The sequence below is a fragment of the Haemorhous mexicanus genome, chromosome 6 (genome assembly GCF_027477595.1).
Source record: "Haemorhous mexicanus isolate bHaeMex1 chromosome 6, bHaeMex1.pri, whole genome shotgun sequence".
Taxonomy (NCBI): Eukaryota; Metazoa; Chordata; class Aves; order Passeriformes; family Fringillidae; genus Haemorhous; species Haemorhous mexicanus.
Window position 1 is genome coordinate 16,372,126 of NC_082346.1, and position 24,085 is coordinate 16,396,210.

The 24,085-nt window shown below is 39.3% G+C and overlaps 1 protein-coding gene across 3 annotated transcripts in view; it reads left to right on the forward strand.

The window, feature by feature from the left end:
- The window catches only part of OTOG (otogelin), a 93,401-nt gene that overhangs the window by 180 nt on the left and 69,136 nt on the right, over nt 1–24,085 (forward strand). For all 3 annotated transcript variants that reach the window (XR_009486861.1, XM_059848964.1, XM_059848965.1), the window contains exons 2-16: nt 16–76; nt 173–227; nt 1,390–1,480; nt 9,370–9,462; nt 9,684–9,838; nt 10,227–10,345; nt 10,719–10,924; nt 12,591–12,721; nt 13,557–13,663; nt 14,574–14,683; nt 15,464–15,589; nt 16,750–16,858; nt 17,712–17,758; nt 18,222–18,367; nt 23,915–24,047. Coding sequence is in view for 2 of the 3 variants with exons in the window: in XM_059848964.1 (XP_059704947.1) it covers nt 16–76; nt 173–227; nt 1,390–1,480; nt 9,370–9,462; nt 9,684–9,838; nt 10,227–10,345; nt 10,719–10,924; nt 12,591–12,721; nt 13,557–13,663; nt 14,574–14,683; nt 15,464–15,589; nt 16,750–16,858; nt 17,712–17,758; nt 18,222–18,367; nt 23,915–24,047 (1,689 nt within the window). In the remaining variant the exon portion in view is untranslated. The remainder of the gene's footprint in view (nt 1–15; nt 77–172; nt 228–1,389; nt 1,481–9,369; nt 9,463–9,683; nt 9,839–10,226; nt 10,346–10,718; nt 10,925–12,590; nt 12,722–13,556; nt 13,664–14,573; nt 14,684–15,463; nt 15,590–16,749; nt 16,859–17,711; nt 17,759–18,221; nt 18,368–23,914; nt 24,048–24,085) is intronic.

Below are 24,085 nucleotides of genomic sequence, written 5' to 3' on the forward strand. Positions count from 1 at the left end.
GCCCTTGCCTTCCAGCCCTGTCTCCGTGGGGTGCCCGGGCGCAGTTCCCGGCCGACGGGGACCTGCCGCTCCCCAGGTAAGAGCCGGCCGGGGCACAGCGGGGTCTTTGCGGGCTGGGTGGGCGCCTGCGCTGCCCGGGCCGAGCCAACCCTGCTCTTTTCTCCCCCCTCAGCCGAGGCAGCACGGCGGGAGCCAGGAGCGAGGGCGGCCTCGCCGCGGAGGTGCAGGTGAGGATGCGGGCCGGGCTGAGGAGCGGCGGGCGGGCACCACGGCACCTCATTGGGGACACCGGGCCACTGGGATGTGCAGCTTCCCGCCAGGCAGGCCCCAGAAAGAGAGCATCCACCACACTGCATCCAGGGCTTATGGGGCTGATGAGTTCAGGTGGTGCCAGGCTCCCAGCGCCGCTGCCCGGGGAGACCACTCTGAGGGGACTGGCCGTGCGGCACAGAGGATTGCGTGTTCTGGTTGTTATCAGGATCATGTGCACCTCAGTAATATATCTGTACATTGCTGTGATACCAGCCGTATTTTGAGTGGCTGTTCTACCCTTGGTAATTCTTCAGGACTTGCTCTCGAAGGTGTATTTTATCCCAGCCAGGAGGACTGTCAATCCCGAATGGAAGTTTAGTGTTAAAAGAGCACGGAAAGGTTGTGTGATTGTATCTAGAGCTTTAGCTTGTTCAAGAAGTTATGTGCTGTACAAAGCATCCTTGCTCGAGGAAAAGCTGAGGTCAACAATTGCTTTGTGGGAGTCTTTTTGCTTCTCGATAGAGGTAAACGAGCTGGCAGTATCGGGTCACTACAGCTCGGCACTCAGGTTTTTGGATGTGGTTTGTCTTGGCAACTCGACTGTGTCACTCATGGCACGTTGCTGAAATGTAATTAGGGTGTGTGGTTCCTGCTCCCTTGTTCGAGGGTGGGAAAAGGAAGGATTGCTTTGTAGTCCTTGTTCGTGGCTCCTCAGAGGGAGTCACCTTTCTCTCTGCTTTCTCCCTGCTCTTTCTGGGAAAAGATCAGCAAAGAAAAAAATGTCACATAACTGCTAACAGGTAACCAAATCAAGCACCAATAATAGTGAATGCTCCTGGATTTAGGTTCTCTCACCAAGAATACAAGATATAATAATAAACTTTTTTTGTTTCTTTCTGGGCTAGCCTACTGAGCAGAAATCTTCAGTAAGGAGTATGTTTAGGAGGAAGGAAGAAGAAAAAACATTGGACTCTTGAGTAGAGTATGCTTTTTACTTTACAATGGTGTTTTTTGAGAACTTTATAGAAAGCCAATGCAAAGCAATGATCTTACTAAAAATGGTGAATTTACTGACAGACTGAAGAGACTTTGAGGTGTCTTGTTTATAGCTGCTGATTTCTTTGTTCTTTCTGAAAGGAGTCTGGAATGGCAGTTTATAACACTTCATCTGCAGCAATGTCCTTGTCTTGGAACAGGAGAATTCACAGTATGAAATGTGGCCCACCCAGTAAGTTATTTATGTTCCTACATAAAGTGACTTCTCTTTTCCCTTATTTTCTGCATTGTTTAATCATTCCTAGGAAGAAAAAAAGGCCTTAATGATAATGAGGCTTTACCTTGTTTGATTTCAAAGGTACACAGGAGCATGGAAATTTGTCATGCAGTTTCACTTGGCTTTAAGTTTACACCTGGTTCTGGTTTGATAATTTGAAAGACTGTTCCTAACTGTAGGAATGAGTTTTCAGAAAGGAAGTCTTCTCTTATAGTGGTATGCCTAAAAATGTGGATTGATGTTCAGACACCAGTAAATTGCATGTCCTGTACCTGTTTTGTGCTTGGAGATTGGTTGTTTGTTTTGTGCTTGGAGATTGCTTGTTTTTGCAACCTGCAGATGCTGTTTGTGTGTACCATCTATGTGTTATCAGGATAAGGTCCTTTTGGCCACCAGCTTGCAGTGGTGGGCATTTGCTGGCAGGATGTGCATCTTTGGGTTTTTGATTAATCTTATTTTCAGATGTGAAGTGGGCAGGCTTAAAATACCTTTGCTGAAGGGTAAAGATTTTCTGTGTTAATTCTGAGAAGGGTCTGTGATTGTCATTTTTCTTTTACACAGAAGGCAAAATAATTCAGAGTAACTTTAGATAGCGATGCAAACCCTCTAGTTTCTCTGCAGTCAGCCTCATTACATTGCGTGTGGGACCTACCTGATAGTGAGTAGTCTCAATTTGCATCCCATAGCTTTACAGCCCCAAAGGCAAGATGTTATGTGGAATGGACTCATAAATTGTGACTAGGGTTGTGTGTAGGCGAGACTGGGGGTAGCACGGTCGGGACGGATGGAGACGAGAGATCTTTGAAGCCAAGTCGTGGAACTTGCGGTTTATTGCAAAGGGCGTGGGTACAGGGCCCTGCTGGGAGCTGCCAGCTGCAGCTCGGAGCAGGCCCGAGAGAAGAGAGAGGATGAGAGGGTAAGAACGTAAAAAGGCAAGAGCTAAGAGCAAGAGTAAAAGCAAGAGAACAAGAGCAAAAGCAAGAGCATAAGAGAGCAAAGTTCCCGTTACAATACAATAAATCATCTTCTGTGTTGAATATTCTGATTCTCACTAACCAATCTAGTACAGCATACAAATCCTATAGCATTTACATACAGCCTATAAGAATCACTACATTACCATATTGTGCTACATTTTAAACTCTAAAACCTACTCTTCGGACCCCTTCTGCCAAGCTGGCAGGGTCTGCTCTGACTCTTGGACCTGCCTGCTTGCAGAGGGTATTGTTTCATCAAAAGGGGATTACCTTCAGCCGGCTACACCATTGTTTTCCTGTTGTTCAGTAACTAAGGGATGTCAAAGCTTGCTTTCATTTCAATCTCGCTTATAGTTTCTATATTCTCAAAATCTTTTGCCAGGCAATCATATTTGTAAGGCTTTCTTGTTTAATCTTCCCCAACAGTTGTGTCATCTCCAAAAGCTTTTAATGTCTTCAGTATGCACTGTTTTCAGAAGCTTTTGGGAAATGTGTAGCTGAATGTAGAGGAATGATGCAAGAGTTTAGGGTAGCATAATATTGCTCAAATAAAAATTAACACCTATTAATATCTCTCCAGTATATGAAAAAAATCATAGGTATTGTATGATAAAATTGCTTTAGAAACCTAGAAGTCTATACTGAAAAAACTTCCTCTGTTTTTGAGGCTTGCACCATGTTATTGACCAAGAAGTTGTTATACTTTTTTTTATACTAAATAAAGCAGCTGACAAAGAGAAGGTATGCAGATCATGCTGAGAAATTTGTTGTCATAATAATTGTTTGCTTCCCTGGGTTTAGTCTTTTCTAGTGAAAATTTCTTTAATTAGAACTAGTAGGTTGCATTTTTGCTTCAGATCTGGAAAAAAGCTTCTAAGATATTTTACTGTTCAAGTGTGCAATAAAGCTATGCACATAAACCCTTTTCAAGACTTCTATTAAAGAGCTTTTGTCAAGGGTTAATGTGCAAGTTTACTGCTTCTTAAATAGCCCTTTTTTTTTAGAAATGGAAGAAGAAATGCGGAGCTAGGGAGAATACAATATTTACAGATGTCTCATGCTAACTCATCACATGGCTGAGCTTCTAGAGGAGGATGCAGTTATAATGGCAAGAATTAGGGTTTATTGCTCCCTGCAGATGTAACAGTATAAAGTTTTTGTTTTCTTTCTAATTTGCCTTTCTGTGAGGCAAAACTCTTCAGTGTGGGTTTTCCATTTCTGATGTATTTGTTTTGGAATGGCAATGCTGTTGAACACACACCTTAAAAATTATCAATGAATGCCCATACTCGAAGGCAAATAAAATCAGCATTATTAAACTCTTTTAAACAGGGGCATGCATAGGCTTGGAAGTTTCCTTTTTAAATCACAGTAAAGTGTGTGGCAAATGGAGTCTATTGTCTGTGTGTGAAAGATGTATTAAAAAACAAAACAAAAGAATAACCTGATCAGTTTTGTGCAGTGCTCCTAATACTTAGAAAAATAGTCTTCCTTTTGGTCTCTCCAATTTAAAGAGAGATGCAAGCTGTGATAATTCTGTCCATGGAGTGAGATTCACAAACATCTGGGGATATATGAAATAGTAAACCTTCTTTGTTTACAAACCTGAGCAAATGGAAACCCAAATCAATGACAAAAAAACCCAAACCAAAACAGCAAGGTGGGCTGTCAGCAGCTTTCTCTACTTTAGCAATGTCTCTAAGAAAATTAATCTTTGAAATACTTGTAGGACTGTGATTATAATGAAATTATATTGCAGTCAATTCTTCCTGCAATACCTGTTTTCCTTGCATTCTGTAACTCTATAAAGATAAACCAATGTGTTTTGTGTGGAATGAGTGCATGACTTTTGCCAAGAGATCTTTTTGCCTTTGTGTTGTATTAGTCAATTGAAAGCATTTAAGAAAGTGATGTTGTCTTATCTGTCAGAGGAACAAAAAATTTGCATTAGCACAAGCAAAAAACAAGAGTTCTCTGTTATTTTCTTGTAGCCAGGGAACATAGGATTTGAAAAGTGTATCAGAATAATTGAAGTTAACATGTAGTTTATGTAGCTGTTCAACTGTTAACTTCCTTCCACACAAATCTCATTCATGCAAAAGTTAAAAAATAACAAACAATTAATTTTTTTTTTTAAAGCCCTAAGCCTCAAACAGGAAACTCCTGAGCTAAAGCACATTAAGAACCTGGAACAGGCAAACCAAATTATTTCTGGAAGTATTCAGGCTACTGCTGAGACTTTCTAACATTCTAAACACTACAAATTTTTTGTGTTGAAATGCTGTAGCTGGCATAAGTCATGGAGGTCACAGGAGATGTTTATCCCTTACAATGTGTGCTTGAGAACTGATTTCAGGAGATGTACCAGAACAGAAAACATGCAGCTAACTGGAAGGCTCTTGGAATTGAAGGGTTAAAATCTCATTCACCCTGGAATCCTGGAGAAGAAAATTTTATATCCTGTAAAATTGAATCCTGCTGAAGCCTGTGTGCCAGGGAAAACCTGTGCCACTGCAAGCAGGTGCTCTCAAAGCTTGTGAAGTTGAAGGGTAAAAAAGAATGCAGGAAATACTTGTTGTATTGATTCTCCCATAACTGAAGGAGCACCAAAACTTGCACCTTGAGGAACATGCACTGGAAATTATGCAGAGTTACAAAATACAGAATTTCAAGGCAGTTGATCACAAAAATTTAAATATTACATTTTAAGCACATGTTCTATTCTTTTATGTGTTTCTCTAGATCTAATTTGGGTTTCTTGCAAATTCTTATCTTGATCTACTTTGCTTTCACACCTTTCCATTCAAGAATAAAATTTGTTGATTTTTAAATAATTGGTTATTTTAGTGCTGTCATTACTTTCAGACTCTTCAACTGAGCTACTCTTCAAATCTTGCATAGCTACTTTAAAAGTGTGGAATTTTTAAAGAATTCTGAAAAATATAATTCCTTTCTATTTCTGTAAATGACCTCAAATTTCTAAAGCTGCTTGGGCCAAAGTTGATATCTAGGTGGAATCATAAGAACTGAAGGCACAGGCTGAATCCTGTATCTATCTTGCTTCAGCAAAATTTTCACTTCAGATTTCTACATTAATCTTTCATACTTAAACTTTTCTGTCTAAGTGAATCTAGTAATGAATACCCTGGAAGTAAACCTGTGTCCACCATTTTGCATTAAGCAATTTTTTTTCATGCTGTATCTTAAATAGTAGAAAAAATGGTAGCACTAGGAAGTACTAAATGTTTTACAGAAAAATACTCATAGGATGGTACACATCAGGCACAAATCTTCAAGAATTAGTAGTGTGCTGGTGACAGTGGTGTGTAACTGTGAGGTCAGACCTGAGCTCAAGCACTTGTATTCATGTGATAGCTAAAGCAAAAATAAAGTATTTCAAAACTGATGTTTTCCCAAATGAAAGTGAAAAAACCCTTTATTTTAGGGGTCTCTTTGATTTAGGATCTTGTCTTTTGTGTGGAGTACGTAGAGAAGGTTTCTTTGCAGTTACCTCCTTGTGCTCCAAGAGCATTTCCTTAGTGACTCTATCTCACTTCATCCTGAAGGGCTCCACACTCTATAAATTACTTATTTTTTTCCCAATGAGCATGTTGGATCAGAAAACCAAACTGTGGATGAACAAGTCAGAACACAGAGTTCAACTGGAACTGACATAAATTCAAGAGGTTTTAAGTATTCATTGAAGAAGTAATGTAGGAAAGCAGATAAAGCTAAGTGTGCACCATATCAGAGATTCAAAGCCACAAAATACATTGCATCAATAATAATATTTCAAGATAAATGTGTATTTTGGTGAAGATGCAAGATGCCTGGACCAGCTATCATGATGCTGCTAGGGAATGTCTCTGTGTGGAGCTTGGGCACTGCTCTGCAGAACCCCTTGCAGTGATGTGGGCTGGGTTACAGTCACACTTTTTCAAAGGCTCTGATAAATAATGGGCTCAAGGTTCTGCTGCTGCTCACAGAAGAATTTAAAAGTGGGATGAACTGAAAAGGAGGCCCATGTGCTCAAGGGACTAAAATAACCCTACCCATGGGGCTGCAGCCTAGTCAGAAATTACAGGGGGTTAGAGTGCTTAAGCTGAGAACAGCAGAGAAGACTTCAGACCTGTGTTACAAAATGATCACAAATCTTCATTTATTTGATCAAGAAGGAATTTAAGGCTGGTTGCTTCATCACAGCAGTGGTGGAGTTATCAGGGTGCTCTGCAGGTTCTAGTGGCAGCGCTGGTTAGAAATGCCCTTATTACTTAGGTCAGACAAATCATGCCACTTAGGCCTGCTGTTTTCTGCTAGAAAATTCTCACCAGTTTTCAGTTTCAGATTCCAGCCCAGTGCACTCAACTGGCATAATGTCAAAGGGGAAAGAGGAGCTGAGGAGTTTTTAATAGGTGTTGCTTTCAGGTTAGTAGAGGACAAAATATTCTTCTGTAAGTCTTCCTGATTTTAACTTTCTGTTAGTCTTGATGTCTTTTCCTTTTCTGCAAGTATGAAAATCTTTCTCACGTTTCTAGGGGAGAGATAAACTTTTGATGTGGTCATATGGGTTAGCTTATTTGGAGAGCTCATATTCCTTTAATGACAAAGATTAGAATGAACCCCTTGTTGCAGGATATTTATTCTGAAAACTTAGGAAGTATTTCTGTGTTAATGGATCAGAATGGGATGGTTAAAGGAGGCCACATTTACAGCAGTAGGAGCACTAAATGTGATCTGAAACAATGCTGCTGTCCTCATTACCTGCTTAATGATAACTAATGTTTGCACACACAGGGGCTCCATGCAGTGTAAGGAAAGACACTTAATGATGTAAAAAGGGATATAAACAAATACAACAGCTGAAATCATGGTATTTTCTTAGAATCATATACACACAAACAAAAGAGAGCTTCGTGTAGAAGAAAATGCTTGTGATGGAGTAATTTGATTTTTTTGATTCAAGTTTGGCTAACACCCTTTGTCTCTAAAAGAGAGCCAGGGAGATCCTTCACAGTGACAGCAAGGGTCCCCAGGTCAGCTGACTGTTTGCACAATCTGAACAAACATGTCTTGGAGCAGGTTACCTGAGCCATGCTCAGAGTGGAATCATTCAACCTGAAACATCAAAAGGGGGCTAACTTCCTCTGCAGCTCAGAGGAACATGACTTGCAGCCTAATTGCACATTATTGTGACTGGGCAGGCAACAGGGCACAATCTTAGGGAAGCAAAGAACAGAGCCCAGAGCTCTGGTTACACAGGTCTCACGACACTCAAGATGAAAGAGATCAATGTCTGCCTCTCCTGACAAGAGGAACAGGCTTTTGCATTATTGACAAGATTGGTCACTGTGAGCATGTAAATGAGATGGCTCAGTCAGGGTGAGTGGGGACCTTTCTGCACGGTGCTGGCATTATTTTTTATTGACCTGACACTGGCCAGGCAGGGAAAGGAGCAGGGTAGTTGGGCTAGCAGGCAAAGAAGCATTGCCTTTTACTTTATCTACCTGCCTTGTTCTTTTGAGCTTGACCTTTTATTTTAACCCTTCCTTTATTTTTTTCTTTTTTTTTTTTTTCCTTTTTTTTTTTGGTTGGAGGGTGGGAGACTGCTTGTTGAAAACAAGGGAATCAAAATTAATTGTTTGGACATTTTGAAAATCTTCAAATAATTTCTTAGTGCTTATAATGTGATTGCAAATGGAAATGGTAATGACTTGAAGTTGAAATGGAGTAAGTTTAGATAAGATAAGAAATTATTTACTATACAGGTACTAGACACGAGAATAGGTTGCTTAGAGGTGTGGAAGCCCCATCCTTGGAAGTGTTCAAGGCCAGGTGGGATGGAGGTTTGAGAGACCTGGTCCAGTGGTTTTGGAACAAGATGATCTTTAAGGTCCCTTCCAACCCAGTCCATTCTAGGATTATTTTTCAAGAATGATGCATTTGTAAAAACAAAGAAAAGAAGGCTGAACCTTTAGTTTGTACCTTCCTGAAACAGTTTCTTCTGAGCAACTTGTCTGCTTTCTGCAACAAAAGCAATCTCAGTTTGTATTCTAAGTATAAAAACTACTACAGTTGCATAATAGTAAATTAATAAAATTAAAATCCTTCCCTAAAAAAACTTTATAGGGGCAAATGCTAGCAAAATAAGTAAATGGATCACAGTTAAAAAAAAATTAATCACAAAGTTTAAATTTAGTAACAGGAAACTTTGTTTCTGCTTGTGCATGTTTTCCTTTAGACTGAAAAAATTTGTGATGTGTTGATAGGGATCTTCACAGGGAAAATAGAAATTAAAAAAATACAAAACCAAAATAACACATCCCTCCCCCAAGCCCAAACCCAGAGCTGTCATTGCAAGTCAGGGATCTGTGTCTTTATGGAAAGTGCTTGTGGCTGGTGTAGGTGGAAGCTGTAAGATGGAAGGAGGGCAGGCAGGTGAAGGTACACAGCTGGGATGAGAACATAAGCATTTGTAAGGTAGCTTGCTCTCCTCCTGGCAGAGCTTACCCACAGGGTGTCCCTTGTGTGTGGATGGAGGCTCTGGGCTCCTTTGTGGTGCAGTACGTGTTCACTTCCTCTAGTCATTGCTCAGGGGACAGAAAACACATCAGACAAACAGATGTCACAGACATTTTGATTTGGCTTCTCTAAAGGTGCAATAGATCCATTAATCTGGCTGTGTAACTTGGGTTGGAGCCTTCACACTATGTTTTATTTTTGTGGGCCTGGTTAGGTTCTCCAGGACACTTTATTGCTAAGCTAGTCACTCCTGTCATTCTCAGAGTTGTATTTGTTGGGAGAACTGGGTCCTAAGACAGAAAACTATCAGACTTTATTTTTGACATGCCTTGTTTTTTTTCCACTCAGATTCCCTGGCATGTTTTAATGGAGGTGAGTGTGTGTACAGAGAGCTCTGCAACTGCAGTCGGTTTAATGCGACGGGGCCGCGATGCCAGACAGGTGTGTACAGAGAGAAATCTGACTGTTTCTGGGCTTGCACTCCTGCTCCCACAGCTACCATCACTACTCTCTGCCTACAGCTTCCCTTCTTGCAGTAGCATTCTCTCCCTCCTTTCTTTATGTCCTTATATTTCACAGCATGTTGCATGCACTGCCCCGTCTCAGCTCCTGTTGGTACCAAAAAACCAGCGCTGTGTCTCAAGTGACTCTCCTTTTGTTAGTGTATAACACAGGTGCTGAAAGAGATCACATATGCAGGACGTGGGGCCAGTATAATTTTGAAACTTTTGATGGGCTCTACTATTACTTTTCTGGGAAATCCACATATGCCCTTGTGAGGCACGCTGAATTAGATGAACAGAGCTTTTCCATACAGGTAGGGAATGGCACTTCTACCTTCTTTTGAGCTGTTGTTGAACATGCTAATTATGTATTAATTTTAGGAGATTAAAAATAATAGGAGGCTGTAAAATGTAATCTAGATGTGATTGTAACATGATGTGGGCTGTGTGTTACCATAGCATAGGATGTAAACAGCTGGAACAAGACTGATGTGTGTCTTTCCAAAACCTGCTTTGTTCACTCAAAGCTGTGAAAAGACCCTTCCATGACCATGGCTATGAAAACACTGCTCAGTTTTATCCACAAGAGGGGGACCAAACTTCTTGTTCCCTGCTGAGTGCAGATTTGGGGGTATTAGTTCTGTTACATGTTTATTACAAAGAATTTGATTAAAATGTTGTTTCTGTGATTTTATTTGGCAGGTGAATAATGATCCTGAATGCCATTCTTCTCCTTATTCCTGCAAAAGATCCATTAGTTTATTCTTTTCTGGAGATGAGCAGATAAAGATGAGCAGTGAAGTCACCTATAAAGGATTTGGGTAATTGCAGTCATGTTTCTAATGCTGTAGTAACACTGGAGTTAATACCATGGTACCATTTTGATAACAGAGATGTAAAGTTATTCCTTGGTAGGCTGAAAAAGCATCCAGACCACAGCTACAATAATTACTCTCCATTTACAGAGCAGTGTCTGAGAAAGGTGATACCTAAATTAGTGGTATATAGAGTTAAGTATAATCATTGGCATTCAGGATTTTTGCTGTTATTTGCAAATTCATTTGGTTTAGTGGAGTTATTTGATATTTACATCAAGGATTTTCAGTTGTATGAGGGAAGCATCAGCAAGTAATTTATTTTTAATGGTTACATTTTCTAATGTAATATTGTTTTTGGTTCTGTGTGTCATTCCAGAGTAAAATTGCCTTTTGTTATTGGAAACTTACACATCCAGAAACTAGCTGGATACTTCCTGGTCAGGCACCAGTATGCCTTTACCCTGGCTTGGGATGGTACATCTGCAGTGTACATCAAAATGGCACCAGAGTACCTGGGCAAAACCCACGGGCTGTGTGGAAACAATAATGCAGTTCTGCAGGATGACATGGAAACTAGTTATGGTGGGTATTTAAGGTACTTCTTGTTGTGTAATATGGTGGTTTGTTTTTTTTTTTTTCTGGTGAAATAAATGTTACTTTCTTAGTTTTCAGTTGTAATGCTGATTGAATTTAAGATGGATGACTTTTGAAATGGAAAATATTATATGGAAATATAATATATAATTATATGGAATTATAATATATATATATAATTATATGGAAATATAATATATAACTTCTACAAAATGATATTTAGTGAAGACGAACAATTTCAGTGTAGGTGGGGATCTAGGGAGGAGGAGGAAGATCTTAAAGCTGTCATGCTCAATTACCTACAATGGTATTTGTAATTCAGTTTCCTGGCACCTGAAAGGTAAAATCTGTTTTTAGATGTTCACTGCCCTTTTAGAAATTTTGAGTCCTGTGGAAGCCTGAGGTATTGCAATTGGGAATGAGTTGATAATTAGTAAACCAAATTAATAAAAACTGTCAAATCCTGTTTGATCTGGCATTGCCTATGTGCTGAAACTTTCAGAAATAATCAGTGATCTTTCAATGTCAATTTCAGACACTTCCAAGAGGAATAAAAAGTGAGAACTTTCAATAAATAGTGAGTGAAGAGATCTATATAATGAGTAAGAAAAAAAGAAAAAAACAACCCAGGGGGAAAAGGCCAGGTCCCTTGAAAAGTATCCTAAGTGAGGCCATAAAAGCTTCTGGAGATGATTGTTTTGGGCTGTTTACCTGTTGGCTCCTCCTCTCGAGCCTGAGGGTATTTCTGTAAATCACTCCTTCAAGACTCAGAGTGGATGTGGTCTCCTCTGTGGCTCAGGTGCTCCCCTCAGTTTCAGAAGGCACCAGCCCTGCCCTGTTAACAGTCATTACCCCCACTAATGCTGTGCTCACTAAATCAAGGGGTTTATACTGATACCAAGATCAAGGGGTCATTTCCCCAGAGACTTTTCTCTCTCCTCTCACCTTTCTCAAGGTCTCCATCCCTTAAATCTGCATTTGTAGCACAAGGGAGTGAATTCACTGTGCATGAGCCTCATCCACCAGGCTTGAGGAGCAGTGGTAGTAAAGATGTGGCAAGATATACATTTGTGGGTAATCCAAGCAGTAATCAATGTCACCACCTGCCCAAGGTGGATAATAATAATGATGGATTTGTTGGTTTAACCCTAGCATGGACATTTCTACTTAAATAAGAATCACACCCATATTTGGCTAGTTCAGACAATCATTTTGTACCATTGCAATGACCCAGGAATGCCTCATCTTTCTTGGGTTTTGGACTCCCTGTTGGGAGCTCTATTATAAAATAGCAGCATAAACTGATGTATTATTTATTAATTTATTCAAGCTTTTTATTAAACCTTTTCTTTCCTTTGTTCTATTGATGGACTAAGGTAGGCACGCTCCTTCTCGCTTAAATCCCTTCCTTGTGAATTGCTTGAGTAAGCTGCTTTCTGCCATCCAAAAGCCCACTTCTCTAGTTCCTTTTAAAAGTATTTTTTGCTTCTTGAAAGGACCAGATTGATTTCAGCTGATTCACTTAGAAGAAGGAAGGGTTGGGTGTTCTGTTCTGGGTGGGCTTTGATTATTGAAACGTTTCCCTGGGAAATGCTATAGAAACACTGTTGTTCTTTGATGTCAGTGTGTGACTCTGTGTCTGTGTCTTGTCCAGGAAAACTGACAGATGATGTAACAGAATTCGTAGAGAGCTGGCAGGAAAACCCTCCACAAGGAGCACCTGACTGGGACAAATCTCTTCTCAGTGAGCCACCGTGCCTGACACAAAGCCATGAATCTCTGCAGGTTTGGGTCAACACAAAAGGATTATTTACATAGCTGGTGATTCTAATTGGAGCAAAAATTTGACTTAATTTGAATTTTCAATGAATAATTTGGCAACTTTTAAAGCTTTGAAGGAGACAGGAAATATTTACATCTCTTTTGGGAGGGATTAATAAAAATGCTTGTGGCAACAGGTCTTCCCTTGTCCTCTCATCACCCCACTGCCCTCCCTTTCTGCTGTATTTAATTCTTGATCTGCTCAAATATTATTCTCTCTGCATAGCAACTAACAGAACTGTTTGACTATGAAGCTAAATGAGTCCCAAGCTGTAAGATACAGGATTCTTCTAGAATTTATCCATAGGAAGGACAGGAGGAAGCAGGGAAGCAAAACCAAAGTTAGAGCGTTATTTGCTCTGTCATTATTTGCCAGTGTCTAAAAAGAGAATTATTATTGCTTTTTTTCCATGACTTTGAAGTAGTTTTTCCTTTTAATTAGTATTTTCAGGGTATAACCCTTAAATCAAAGTGCTTTGAAACTAGCTAGGCTTTATTTCTCTTGCCTTTTACTGAGTAATTCAATTAAAATGAAGGCTTTTTTCAGGTTGTCTTGGCTTAGTTGCACAATTATCTGTGCCTTTTTTGGGCACTGCTATGACCTTGAATGAAAGATTCAATGTTATGGAAACTCTGACATGGAGAGCAATGTATTGCTAAACTCTGCTTCTGCTTGGTGAGAGCAAAGTGATTCCTCGACACAGCAGATGTCTATTCTGATTTTCCACAGCATTCTGTTTTATTCTGCTTATGTTTATTTTTGCAAACCTTATTACAACAGCTGTCTCTTTCATTTCAGAGGGCATATGCTCTGTGTAATATCCTGTTACATCCCCCATTTAAACAATGTCATGAGTATGTGAGTCCTCTTTCTTTTATGGCAAGCTGCACAAATGACCTCTGCATGTAAGTGAATGTTTTTGGCTAATTCCAAAGCTATTATAAAAAAACCCCATGGTCCTTTTATCATAATAATTAATTATAAATGTCAAATTAACTGATTTGTGACTTTCTCTGTATGTAAGTTTTTATCTAGCACTGTTCTGTTGTCTTGCTTTTCTCACTTGTTCTGGTTTTACTGCTGTGGAATGCTGTGGAGTTGTTCCTGGTTTCTTTGGTATAAGAAAGACTAACACAACTGGAAAATATCTGAGCCTGAATTTGATCAATCTCCCTTGAGTGTGTCATCTGTTTTGATTCTGAGTATGCAACATCCTTAGGTGCTTTCTGCCATTCCAAAGCCTTCTTATTATAATGAAAAGCCATAGTCATTGGGTCAGTTTGGCTTCTGCAAAGTGAACAGTAATCTGTTGAAAAGAGGAATTTGATAACCATTTGAGCTTATGCTGACATTTCATAACCTGCTATACACCTGGTCTGAGCAGTTTTGACTAGTTAAATTAAAAAAAAAAAAAAAGACAGGTCAGAAGATAATTTCCATTTCTTGTAGCCTGGTGGCTCACTGGTAGAAACGTTACACTTCCTTCTTGTGAGTTTTCTGCAGGATATTACTTCTGTAAAAATTAAGACCTTTACTGAAGTCTCCTTATGCTGCTGTATTTGATCCTTTTGTGGATTTATTCAGGAAAACAGTGTCAGGTCTCAAAAGCAGTGATACTTATACTGATGGCCTCTCTTCAAGGGTGGCAGAAAGTTTTTATCCTTTTAAGACTTTTTAACCTAGTCCAGCAGCACAGTACCTTAGAACACTGTTAAAATAGATCCAAACAGCAAGGCTGAATGCAGTGCAGGAGCATTCATGAGTGTGTGCTTGGATGGAGGTACAAAATAATGTGTCACCTTTTATTTGTGTAAGGTCAGCAGCTGATGATGCAACCTGGTGTCGAGCGCTCACTGAGTATGCCAGAGCGTGTGCCCAGGCAGGAAAACCTCTTCATGGATGGCGTGGGCACTTCCAGCAGTGTGGTAATGCCCGTGCTCCTCTACTCTGAAATGCTGCCTGCTCCTTTTACTTTGAAAAGGCTGCCCTTCATAGTTTCAGTTCTTTGCCTTTCTCCAATTTTGGACTCATATAGTTCTTAAAGAAGCGATTGAGTCAAACTCTCTTCAGGGCTACATAAATGCAATGGCTTTTCTCTTTGATATGTGCAGCTTGTACCGAATTTTTTTAAAGCACTAAGCTTATTGCAATGTGATTCTTTAAGGTGATTAACCATTTTTATTTTCATGGAGCTACTCTTTCAAATATTGCCAAAGTCTTCATGGCTTTGTGATATATAAAATGTATGTCGCAAGTGTTAAAAATAAATTGAAATTGTACTTGCATAAGACTTCATCTTACAAATCACATAATGTGAGTTTGAAAGATGATGTCTAATTTGGTTGCCTGCCTGGAACACAGGACCAAAACTGCTTTGTCATCCGTGATGGAAGATTTCCACTGTGGTTCCAAAAGATCTCTGTTTATGGGTGCTCTGCTTCTGATGATGTTCTGAGAATCTAAATAGCTCTGCTGTGAGAAAGCCTGATTTAAGATTATTCCTTCTTAATGCACCTTTAATGGAGAGAATGTGAATATGTACCCATTCTCTGTGTGTTTGGAAAGCCATTGTTTTAGACAGTGTTTATCTAGAGAACAGATACTCAACTGACATGCCAGAAAATAGATCCCTGAAAGGAACATGTGCAATCCCTGTGACAGCAGCTCTACACCTTTTCATTTCTCTGCCTGTTTCTGCATTTCAGTCATTACCTGTGCTGAACCCTTGACCTACAGGGAATGCATCAACTGCTGCCCTGCTTCATGTCACCAGCAATCCCAGTGCATTGGCAGTGAGCTTCACTGCATTGATGGCTGCTACTGCCCAGATGGTGAGTTCTGCTTCTCAGGTACACACCTCATTCCACACAGCATTCACCTGGTTCCTCCCCAGGACTACATCCCTGTATGACCTGCCTAGATTATAAATGCAGGAGCTCTTTATAGACTGAGTGCCAGCAGTGTGGGTAACTGACCTTGTTTTCCTTACTGACAGGAGCCTTTTCCTCCCTATAAAAAGTAGGAATAGGTTTCAGCTTAGATCCACATTCTAGCTGCAGAGCTACACAATTTCAGTGAAAAATGAGGTTTGCTCAGTTGTTGCAGGGCAGGCATCCTCCTGGTTGTGGTGGTTGCTGTTTGTTTCTTGTTGATTACGGGGAGGATTATTTTGGTGGCTTGGGTTTTTTGGTTTGTTTTTTTTTTTTTTTCCTGGTTAGGGTGCTTAGAAAAGCTCAAAACTATGAGATAAATAAAACTCATTCCTGTGGCCGGAAAGTGAGGTTCTTAGGTTGTTGTATCATTCTGGCAAGTGAGGTATTTAGCAGTGTGGTCTGTAGCAAAACCTTGCCCTCATCACCAAAGTAGATGCTGATATCCCATTTTCCCCTAGTTATTGGCTTCTGTTGAGTACAGAATTCTATCTAAAAGAGGACAGAGAAAGTTGTGGATGGATCTTCAAGTCCTGCCCCTTATGTGTACCTTGATTGTTTATAGGTTTGTCATTAATTGTCTTTTATGGTTTGGTAAAGCCATTTTTCCTGGTCCTCTGCTAAGAAAGTAATAATAATTATAGTAATAAGGAAAAAAAGGCAAAAAAAAAAAAAAAGGCAGTGAAATGAGGACCATAGAGGCAAAGATTTGTAAATGTTTTAGAAAATAAGCCAAAGGTATTCAAAGCAGCATGGCCTGTATGTTTGGTTTGTTATTTTGTGTGTGTGTGGTTTCTTTTCCCTCTCACCCAGTAATTAAATATTTGTTTTTTGGCTATATTTACTGTATCTCAAGAAATTTAGTGACTTGATCCCTGTAATATAATTTATCTAGTATAATTCAAATGCACTTCTTTTTGTGAAAATGGCTAACAAATAGTCTAAGGATTTATTATCGTACAGAAATGACCATTGGTGTTGTTTTGGAATATAATTGTTAGTGCTCTGTCAGCCATTGTCATGGATATTTCACTTTTTTCTTGTTAATTTATTACTTCTAGGCTTAATTTATGAAAATGGATTGTGTGTCAAGCCTATGGACTGTCCTTGTGACTACCATGGAAGTTTCTTTGAAATGGGTTCAGTGGTTTATGAAGAATGTAATAACTGGTGAGTAATTTTTCTTACTACATTGTGAACCAAATCCTTTAATGATCATAAGAAACAGCTTCTTCAAGGCCTATTTCAGTTAGAAATTGGATAAACTTGATAAATGCTCCCTGTTTCTTCATAAAAAATTGCTATTCCTTGTATATTTTGCAGTTAAGAAAAAGATAAACTAATAAGCTATTAATGTGGAAGAAGAGAACATGACAAATATTGCAGAGAATACTGTAATACTTAGTGCTGTTTTTCACTTTGGAATCTCCCTTAAAAACAAAAAGTATCTAGAATTCAAAATCTTAACAGGAAAACTGTACTGACTTTTTCTCCTGTTTGTATTGTCCCACTTGGACATAAAGAGCCTAATGTAATTGTGACATTAAGCTGTTGTTTTGGAATTTAAAAGTCAATTTTAGGAATTGGAAAGAAAAATTTGTAGGAAGAGAAAGTGCCTTTTATGGGATCACCTTAACTGAAGAAAATGGATGAACTTGCAGATGAGCAACTTTTTCTTCACCCCTACAATTCTTATCTTTAAAAGTCATAAGAGTCAAATTACTTGTGCTTGTTCTTCTCAATATTATTAATCCTTAACTTTTTTAATGGTTATTAAGGAGCTAAAAAGAAATGATAGTGACCCTGGGTGCATGGATGAAATTTCACATGATCATGTCCTCATGACAAGCTTCCAGCCATGAAGACAGTGCTAATTGACTCTGTTGTACCCTTTTGTAAGACCCAAGACACTTGGTGCTCATTCCATAGAGAAGGGATGCAGGAAGAACAACTGAGGGACAGCTGTGTATAATTCACAGAATAAAACTATGGAAACTTTTATTTTGTGCTCTTTTTATTTCAGCACCTGCATTGGAGGAAAGTGGATCTGTACAAATTTTACATGTCCAGGTATGCTAAAGTCTCAAATGCTGTTTGATAAGTCCATTTTTACTTCAGTAAATATTACTTTTAGATGTTAATATGATGTCTCATTTTGTAATTTGCATTTTTATTTCAATCTACACACTCAGTAGATTAAATATTAAAATGGCCTGGCTTATCAGTTAAATGTGTTAATGTTTCTGAAAATCAGTTTAAAAAGCCACAAATCCAATACTCATAATACACAGATGACAGATGTTAGTGCCTCCTTCTGGGGGAAGAGCTGCTCAGGTACCCTGGCTGGGCATCAGGTGGGAACTCCATAACAAAAGCAAGGAAAAGTTTTGGTTCCTAACACCTGCTTGTAATATAAATCCAATTTTATAAGTTATAGAATATATCAATTGTATAAACTCTACAGCAGCAACAACAGTGAGGAACACGCTGAATTTACTGCAGATTTAGGTGCATTATTGATGATGTTTTTCAGCGGAATGCTCGGTCTCAGGAGACTCTCACTTCATGACCTTTGACGGGCGCAAATACACTTTCCAGGCCACCTGCCAGTACATCCTGGCCAAGAGCCGCGCCTCCGGGATGTTCACCGTGTCCTTGCAGAATGCTCCTTGTGGACAGGTAGGTAACCTTTATGTCCTGAAGGGTCTATCAATTTAGGGGGGGAAAAAAGCATTTAAGAAGGAAAGCAAGCTACAGGCTTGTGCATGTGTATAGCTGATACTAATGGTGCTGTTGAAGATAATTCCAATGGTGGTCTTATTTTATATTTGAAAGGTTCTGGAACTGTGCACAGGCACCACCAAACATTGTCTGCCTTATGTCCGAGATCCATTCTTTCCTCTATTTTGTGTATGCATTTCTGAGCATGTATTATAAAGCTATGTGTGAGGTGTGGAACGCTGGTGAGGTTTTTGACTACAGAGTTTCATTTTTTTCAGTCTTGGTAGGGCTTATAATTTTCAGGAAGTTATGTCAAGGTAGGACAGGTCTTAAAAGTACATCCATGGTATGGGAAGTGCAGGTGACTGAGCTCAGCTGTTTTCTGGAATCAGGCTTTTCTCACTGTCTGAGTTCTACATGCGCATTTTTCCCACATTTTTATTTTTCCCACATTAATATTAAAGTTATGATTACCATGTTCCTGGACTTGCAGTAGGAGAGAGTTTGTATCTTGGCCACTGTCTCCAATGGTCTTCTGCAATAATTTTTATTTAGAAGCAACTGTACATGTATTTGAGGTGTATATAGCCTTAAATATTACTTTGCTCTAATTCTAGACTATCTATATATCTTAGGCCCCCATTATGACATAATTCACATAAAATCAGATTTAGTGCCATTGCTTTGTTCTTCTGTGGAGGTAACTACGTTAGTTTTCTTTTGTGTTCTAAGAAAATGTATGATTCTATAAGTCCTTTTACATTAATGATTGCAGTCACTCTTCTCTGCAGTTTCCATTGTTCATGCACTTGAGATTTCCTTGGGGAGATGAAATGGTTATATAAGTTGTCATGCTATGCTGTTTAAAGGCATATTTCAGTAGTCATTTTCTATTTCTGCATTTTAACCCACTTCTCTGGAGGACAGAAAAGACTCAAGTAGAAAGTTAGAATAAAGTTTCAGTGACAAGTTTATTATAATAGATATGTATTTGCTATCCAGGGAAGAGATAGGAGACTGAGTGCAGGGAGTCCTCTGATCTCAGTGGTACAAGCTGAGAAGTAAGAAAAATAGTTTAACTGGATAGAGACCAAATATATTTGGAAATTTGATAATCCAGAAATAAATGTCTCTTCTGCAGTTCCTAGGAGAACCGTATCAGGATACCAGGTGAGATATGTGACAGGGCCTAGAAGTTTCCACTATTGAAAAAGCAGCAGTCTAACAGTCTTTAGCTCTTTGAGATAGAAATTTTACAGTGAGGGCTGTGAAATGAAATGTTGGCAAGGATATGGACATTTAAAGAAGCTTCCAGGCTTTAACCTCAGTGTGCATTATTCTTGTGATCCTGCTAGTATTTCCAGTTTCTAGGAAGACTGAGGCTGTTTCAAGGTGTATTTGGTTGTTACAATTCCCCACTTCAAATGCATATTTTAGTTAGTTTGGTTTTATTTTAGCAAGTTGGGCTGGCTTTGTTCTGTGCTAACCTTGGAATCCTGAGGAGCTGCTTAAGTTAGTATCATCTCAATTAAATAAATAAAAGAATAGCTGTGAAACAAAATATAAGCATAAGCATGCATGCATTCAGTCAGTGTCATAGTCTTAGAATTTTGCAGAGCCCAAGAAGCTTGAGAAAGGTGGTTGTGTATAGTACAGCTGTCCTATATCATGGAAGAAGAGCAAAGGAAATCCCCAGAGAAACTGTCTAGGCAACTTTTTATCAAAGGAGAGTTGAGGCCAAAGTGACTTCTTGCAGAAGCCCACAGCAGGTTTTCATTGGAAAGGTTTTTATTGGAAAGGCCATCAATAGAGCAAATACCTCCTGTGGTACAGGGCAGAGTATGTGTGCCTGTGTGTCTCGTTCCCTTGTCTTAGGAGCAGTTCTCTTTGTGTACTAAACAGACACAATTGTGCTTTTTGGTTTAGTTGTTGTGGTTAATTTTTGTTGGGGGAAGTGATAACCAAACTAGTTGGCTTTCTGCCTCTCTGCTGAGACTGTGCAGTGCCTTGCCTTCTTCAGCCTGACTCTTGCCTTCTTCAGCCTGACTTAGTGACTTTGCTTAGTGTGTCTCTGTGTCCAAGTGGCTTGCAGGTGAAAAAAACCCCAGATTGTCTTGGCTTTTACTGCATGTTCAGCTTCATACTTCACCTAGCCTTTAACAAAGGTAACCTGATCAGCCCTAACAGATACAGATTTTACAGAGGTCTGAGTAAAGCATTCTGGATGTTAACAATCAGGTGGGTAATTAGAGGATTATGGGATATGTCCCAGGGCTACGTGCTGCTGATTTAATTATCAGTGTACAGGTGGTAAGAGGGTAGTGAGAACAGTGTTTGTAGCGGAGTGCAAGAATGTGGGGCTTCAGAGCAGCTATTCAAGGGTCTAATTATCAACCAGCTGGTACCACTTGGCAGAGGAGCTGCTTTTTAGTTCCCCAGGCACCCTCCATTATCTTTTTTACCCATTTATTAAAATTAATGAATTGAAATAGGAAGCTAAAAGATTTGTAATGTGGAATCTCATATTTCTTGATGGTTTGAGATTTTATGTGCTTCTTTAAAAAAGACTTATCACGCCCATCTCATTCAAGCAGACTAGAAAATGTGGAAAGAAAATACCTGGGGAGATTTTAGCTTTCTGAATCACAAAGAATCCAGTCATCCTGAGCCTTAGAGTTGGTGACATAAACAGTCATCAGGCAACAAGTTATTTCAAAACGATGTGAAATTTTGTTTAAGCACTTTCTGGAAGGAGAATCAGTCAAGTGATCAGCACAGCTTAACCTTATCTGGGTTTCAGGTGACAGCCTCACTGGCTTTGTAGTTTGTATGATGAGAAGGTCTTCTGAATATAGATTTTTTTTTTTTTTTAAAGTATCTAGTGAGAGAAATGGCAATTCCTATGAAAACACCTGCCAAAAGCTGGCAGGGGCAGTGCTGTGAAAGAAACAGTCTATTGGAACAGAGAACAATTGTCAGGCAGAATTTCTCCTTCAGTTTAAGCCTGAAGGAATAATAAAGCTTTTGTCAATACTGTGTAGTAATGTATATACTATGGAGGGTTGTTTTCTTGGTTCTCCTCTGCTCTTCATGCCACCTGCCATTCTTCAAATTTTAGCTTCTTAAAAGACCAACAGTATTGTCAATCTATAGCTATTGTTGCTGAATGAAATGCACAGAAACCTGATTTCTTGGTAAAGAGGCAAGACAACAAGATGAGCCACAAGCACATGGTTTCATGAGGCAGATGTCTGTTTTCACTGTCACTCCAGGAGAGCTGGTTGAGCAGATGAAATATCTCCAGTTATTTTTATCATTTCCTATTTTTCAGTTTCATTTTATCATCTCATCTGCTGGTGAAAGATCACTGTTGCATTGTTATCTAGAGACAGGGAAATTCTGCATGTATTTCTTTATCTTCACACACCATTGTGTGTGCTTGTGTCTGTGGTATTTGAAGAGCTGTCAGGTGGTCTGCTCTGCTGCTAGTTCAGCATCTGTCAGAGCCACATGGCAGTGTCCAGAGATCCTTGCAGCTCTAGGAATGGTTTTCAACAAACAGGGAAACATTTGCCCTGGATTAGACAAGACCCAGTGAAAGTCAGAGAGAGTTGAATAAAAGTGTAAATCTTCAAGCTGAGCATTCTGATCTCTAACCATGAATGGTGCTATTCACTGTATAATTTTGATGTCTGTGCAACTGTCCAAAAGTTATCTTGACTATATCTTTTTCACTGCCTCTTTCAGCACTGAAGGTGCTTAAAACTTTACTGTTTCATCATTAGTCATTCCTTCACTGGAGGCAGTGGGGCTGAATAATGCAGCCTCCAACACCTCTGGTGGTTATTCCTTGGCTGCAGCACAGTTCCAGATCCAATCTGTGTGGAATGTTCTCCAAGGAGACCTAGGCTGCTCTTTGACCAAGTGATTTCAGAGATGTCTGTTTACGTTCTGGTATATAAGGCTGTTTTGAATTTGTGCTCAAAATGGTGTTGGTGAGAGAGATGTTTTAGTTACAATGTTGAGACATCAAAGATGCATAATCGAGGTGAGAGGAAAATGAACAGTGTGACAAGAGTGGGCCTAATTTTTATAATTGTTCTGGAATAGCTGTAAATGGTTACAAGGTCTTGCAGTGAAGGAGGCTGAACAGAAGAAACAAGAGTTGGGTGCTTCCCCTTTTGTCTGCAGGCAGCAGGGAATGGGCAGTCTCTTAACTTTATCCAGCCACACAAAGACAGTGGAAATAAGTTGGTGTCTCAAGCTATGGTAAAGGGGTTTGAGTGTAGCTGGAGTGTCAGAAACCAAATTTCCTTCTAGAGCAATGAGAGAGTAAGATGTAGACTGGGATTCTTATGTCTTTTAGCATGTAGCAAGGTCAATGCTGACACTGGGATGTTTGAGTCGTCTCTTGATCTACCTCTGTGCCTGATTCTCTTTGATAGAACACTTCTTTTTTTAAAAAAATTAGTGATCAAATTCTTCCTGTTAAGGAAAATGTGTTAATCTACTGTAATTAATGTACATGCTTTAATAAGCATTCTTTCCATATTGACATTGGAAGCTGAAGAACCTGTAGTTCCAATGGAAAGTGGAAGTCCTGTCCTGAAAATTTTGATTGTAACTGAATTCTGTTAATCACCTCTCTGAACTTGTTTCCGTGTTATTTAATGCAGATGTGTTTGTTTTGGAATCTCAGTTAATTAGCTGCTTTTGGTACTGTTGAAGATTAAATTTCACTGAAGAGTGTGGGTGTAAAAAGAGTAAATAGGTTTGGTCTAGGATTTTTTTCCTTAAGAAGGTTTCATCCAGACTGCAATGCAGTATTCCTACTCATGTGTTTATCTGTGTGGTATTTTGACTTGGAGAAGTGAAATGCAAAAAAGAATAAGCAATGGTAGCAGCAATAAGCAAGCTGGGTCAGTTGGATGTTGTGATATTATACGCTGGCAGGATGCTGCCTTTTATATCTATATTCATCTACAGAGCTTATGAACATGCTCTATTCTACAACTCCCCTCAGAGATAATGAGCTTAAGTGCTGTTTCAAATAATGATTCAGAAGCTGTTTCTAATGTTTGTCTTTAAAAAAATTGTATATCTTAAAATATGCTTGAAAAGACCCTGGGTATATCAGAGCACATTGAAGTACAATTCTGGAGTTTGCTGCACTGCTCTGTGGATAGTGCAGCATTGTTAGTGAGCATCAACTCAGCCTCAGTGGGCCTTTAATCTGGAGTCTCATGAACTGTGTGTGTGACTGTGTGAGCTATGTGAGAATTGTTCAAATTCCTCTTTCCAAATCCCACTTCTGTGCTGTATTTGCCTAGCATGTTCATGTCATTATTAAACCCATATGGGAAGTCATTCAGGATAATGATTTTTCTTACTTAGCTGTAAAGGCTGCACATTACTTAAGTGCACTCTGCTAAGAAGCAGGGTATATCTTAAAATTTTCAATCCCTAAAGTATAACTTTTCTTGCTTGCTCTGCTCTCACTTGCAGAACCAGGATGGATCCTGTATCCAATCTGTCAGCCTTATTCTTAAGCAGGACCCCAAGAGGCAAGTGACCCTGACTCATTCAGGAGATGTTCTGATCTATGACCAGTACAAAATTAACCTGCCTTATGCAGATGGTAAGGAGTGATACATAAGCATATAACTCTTATCAAGC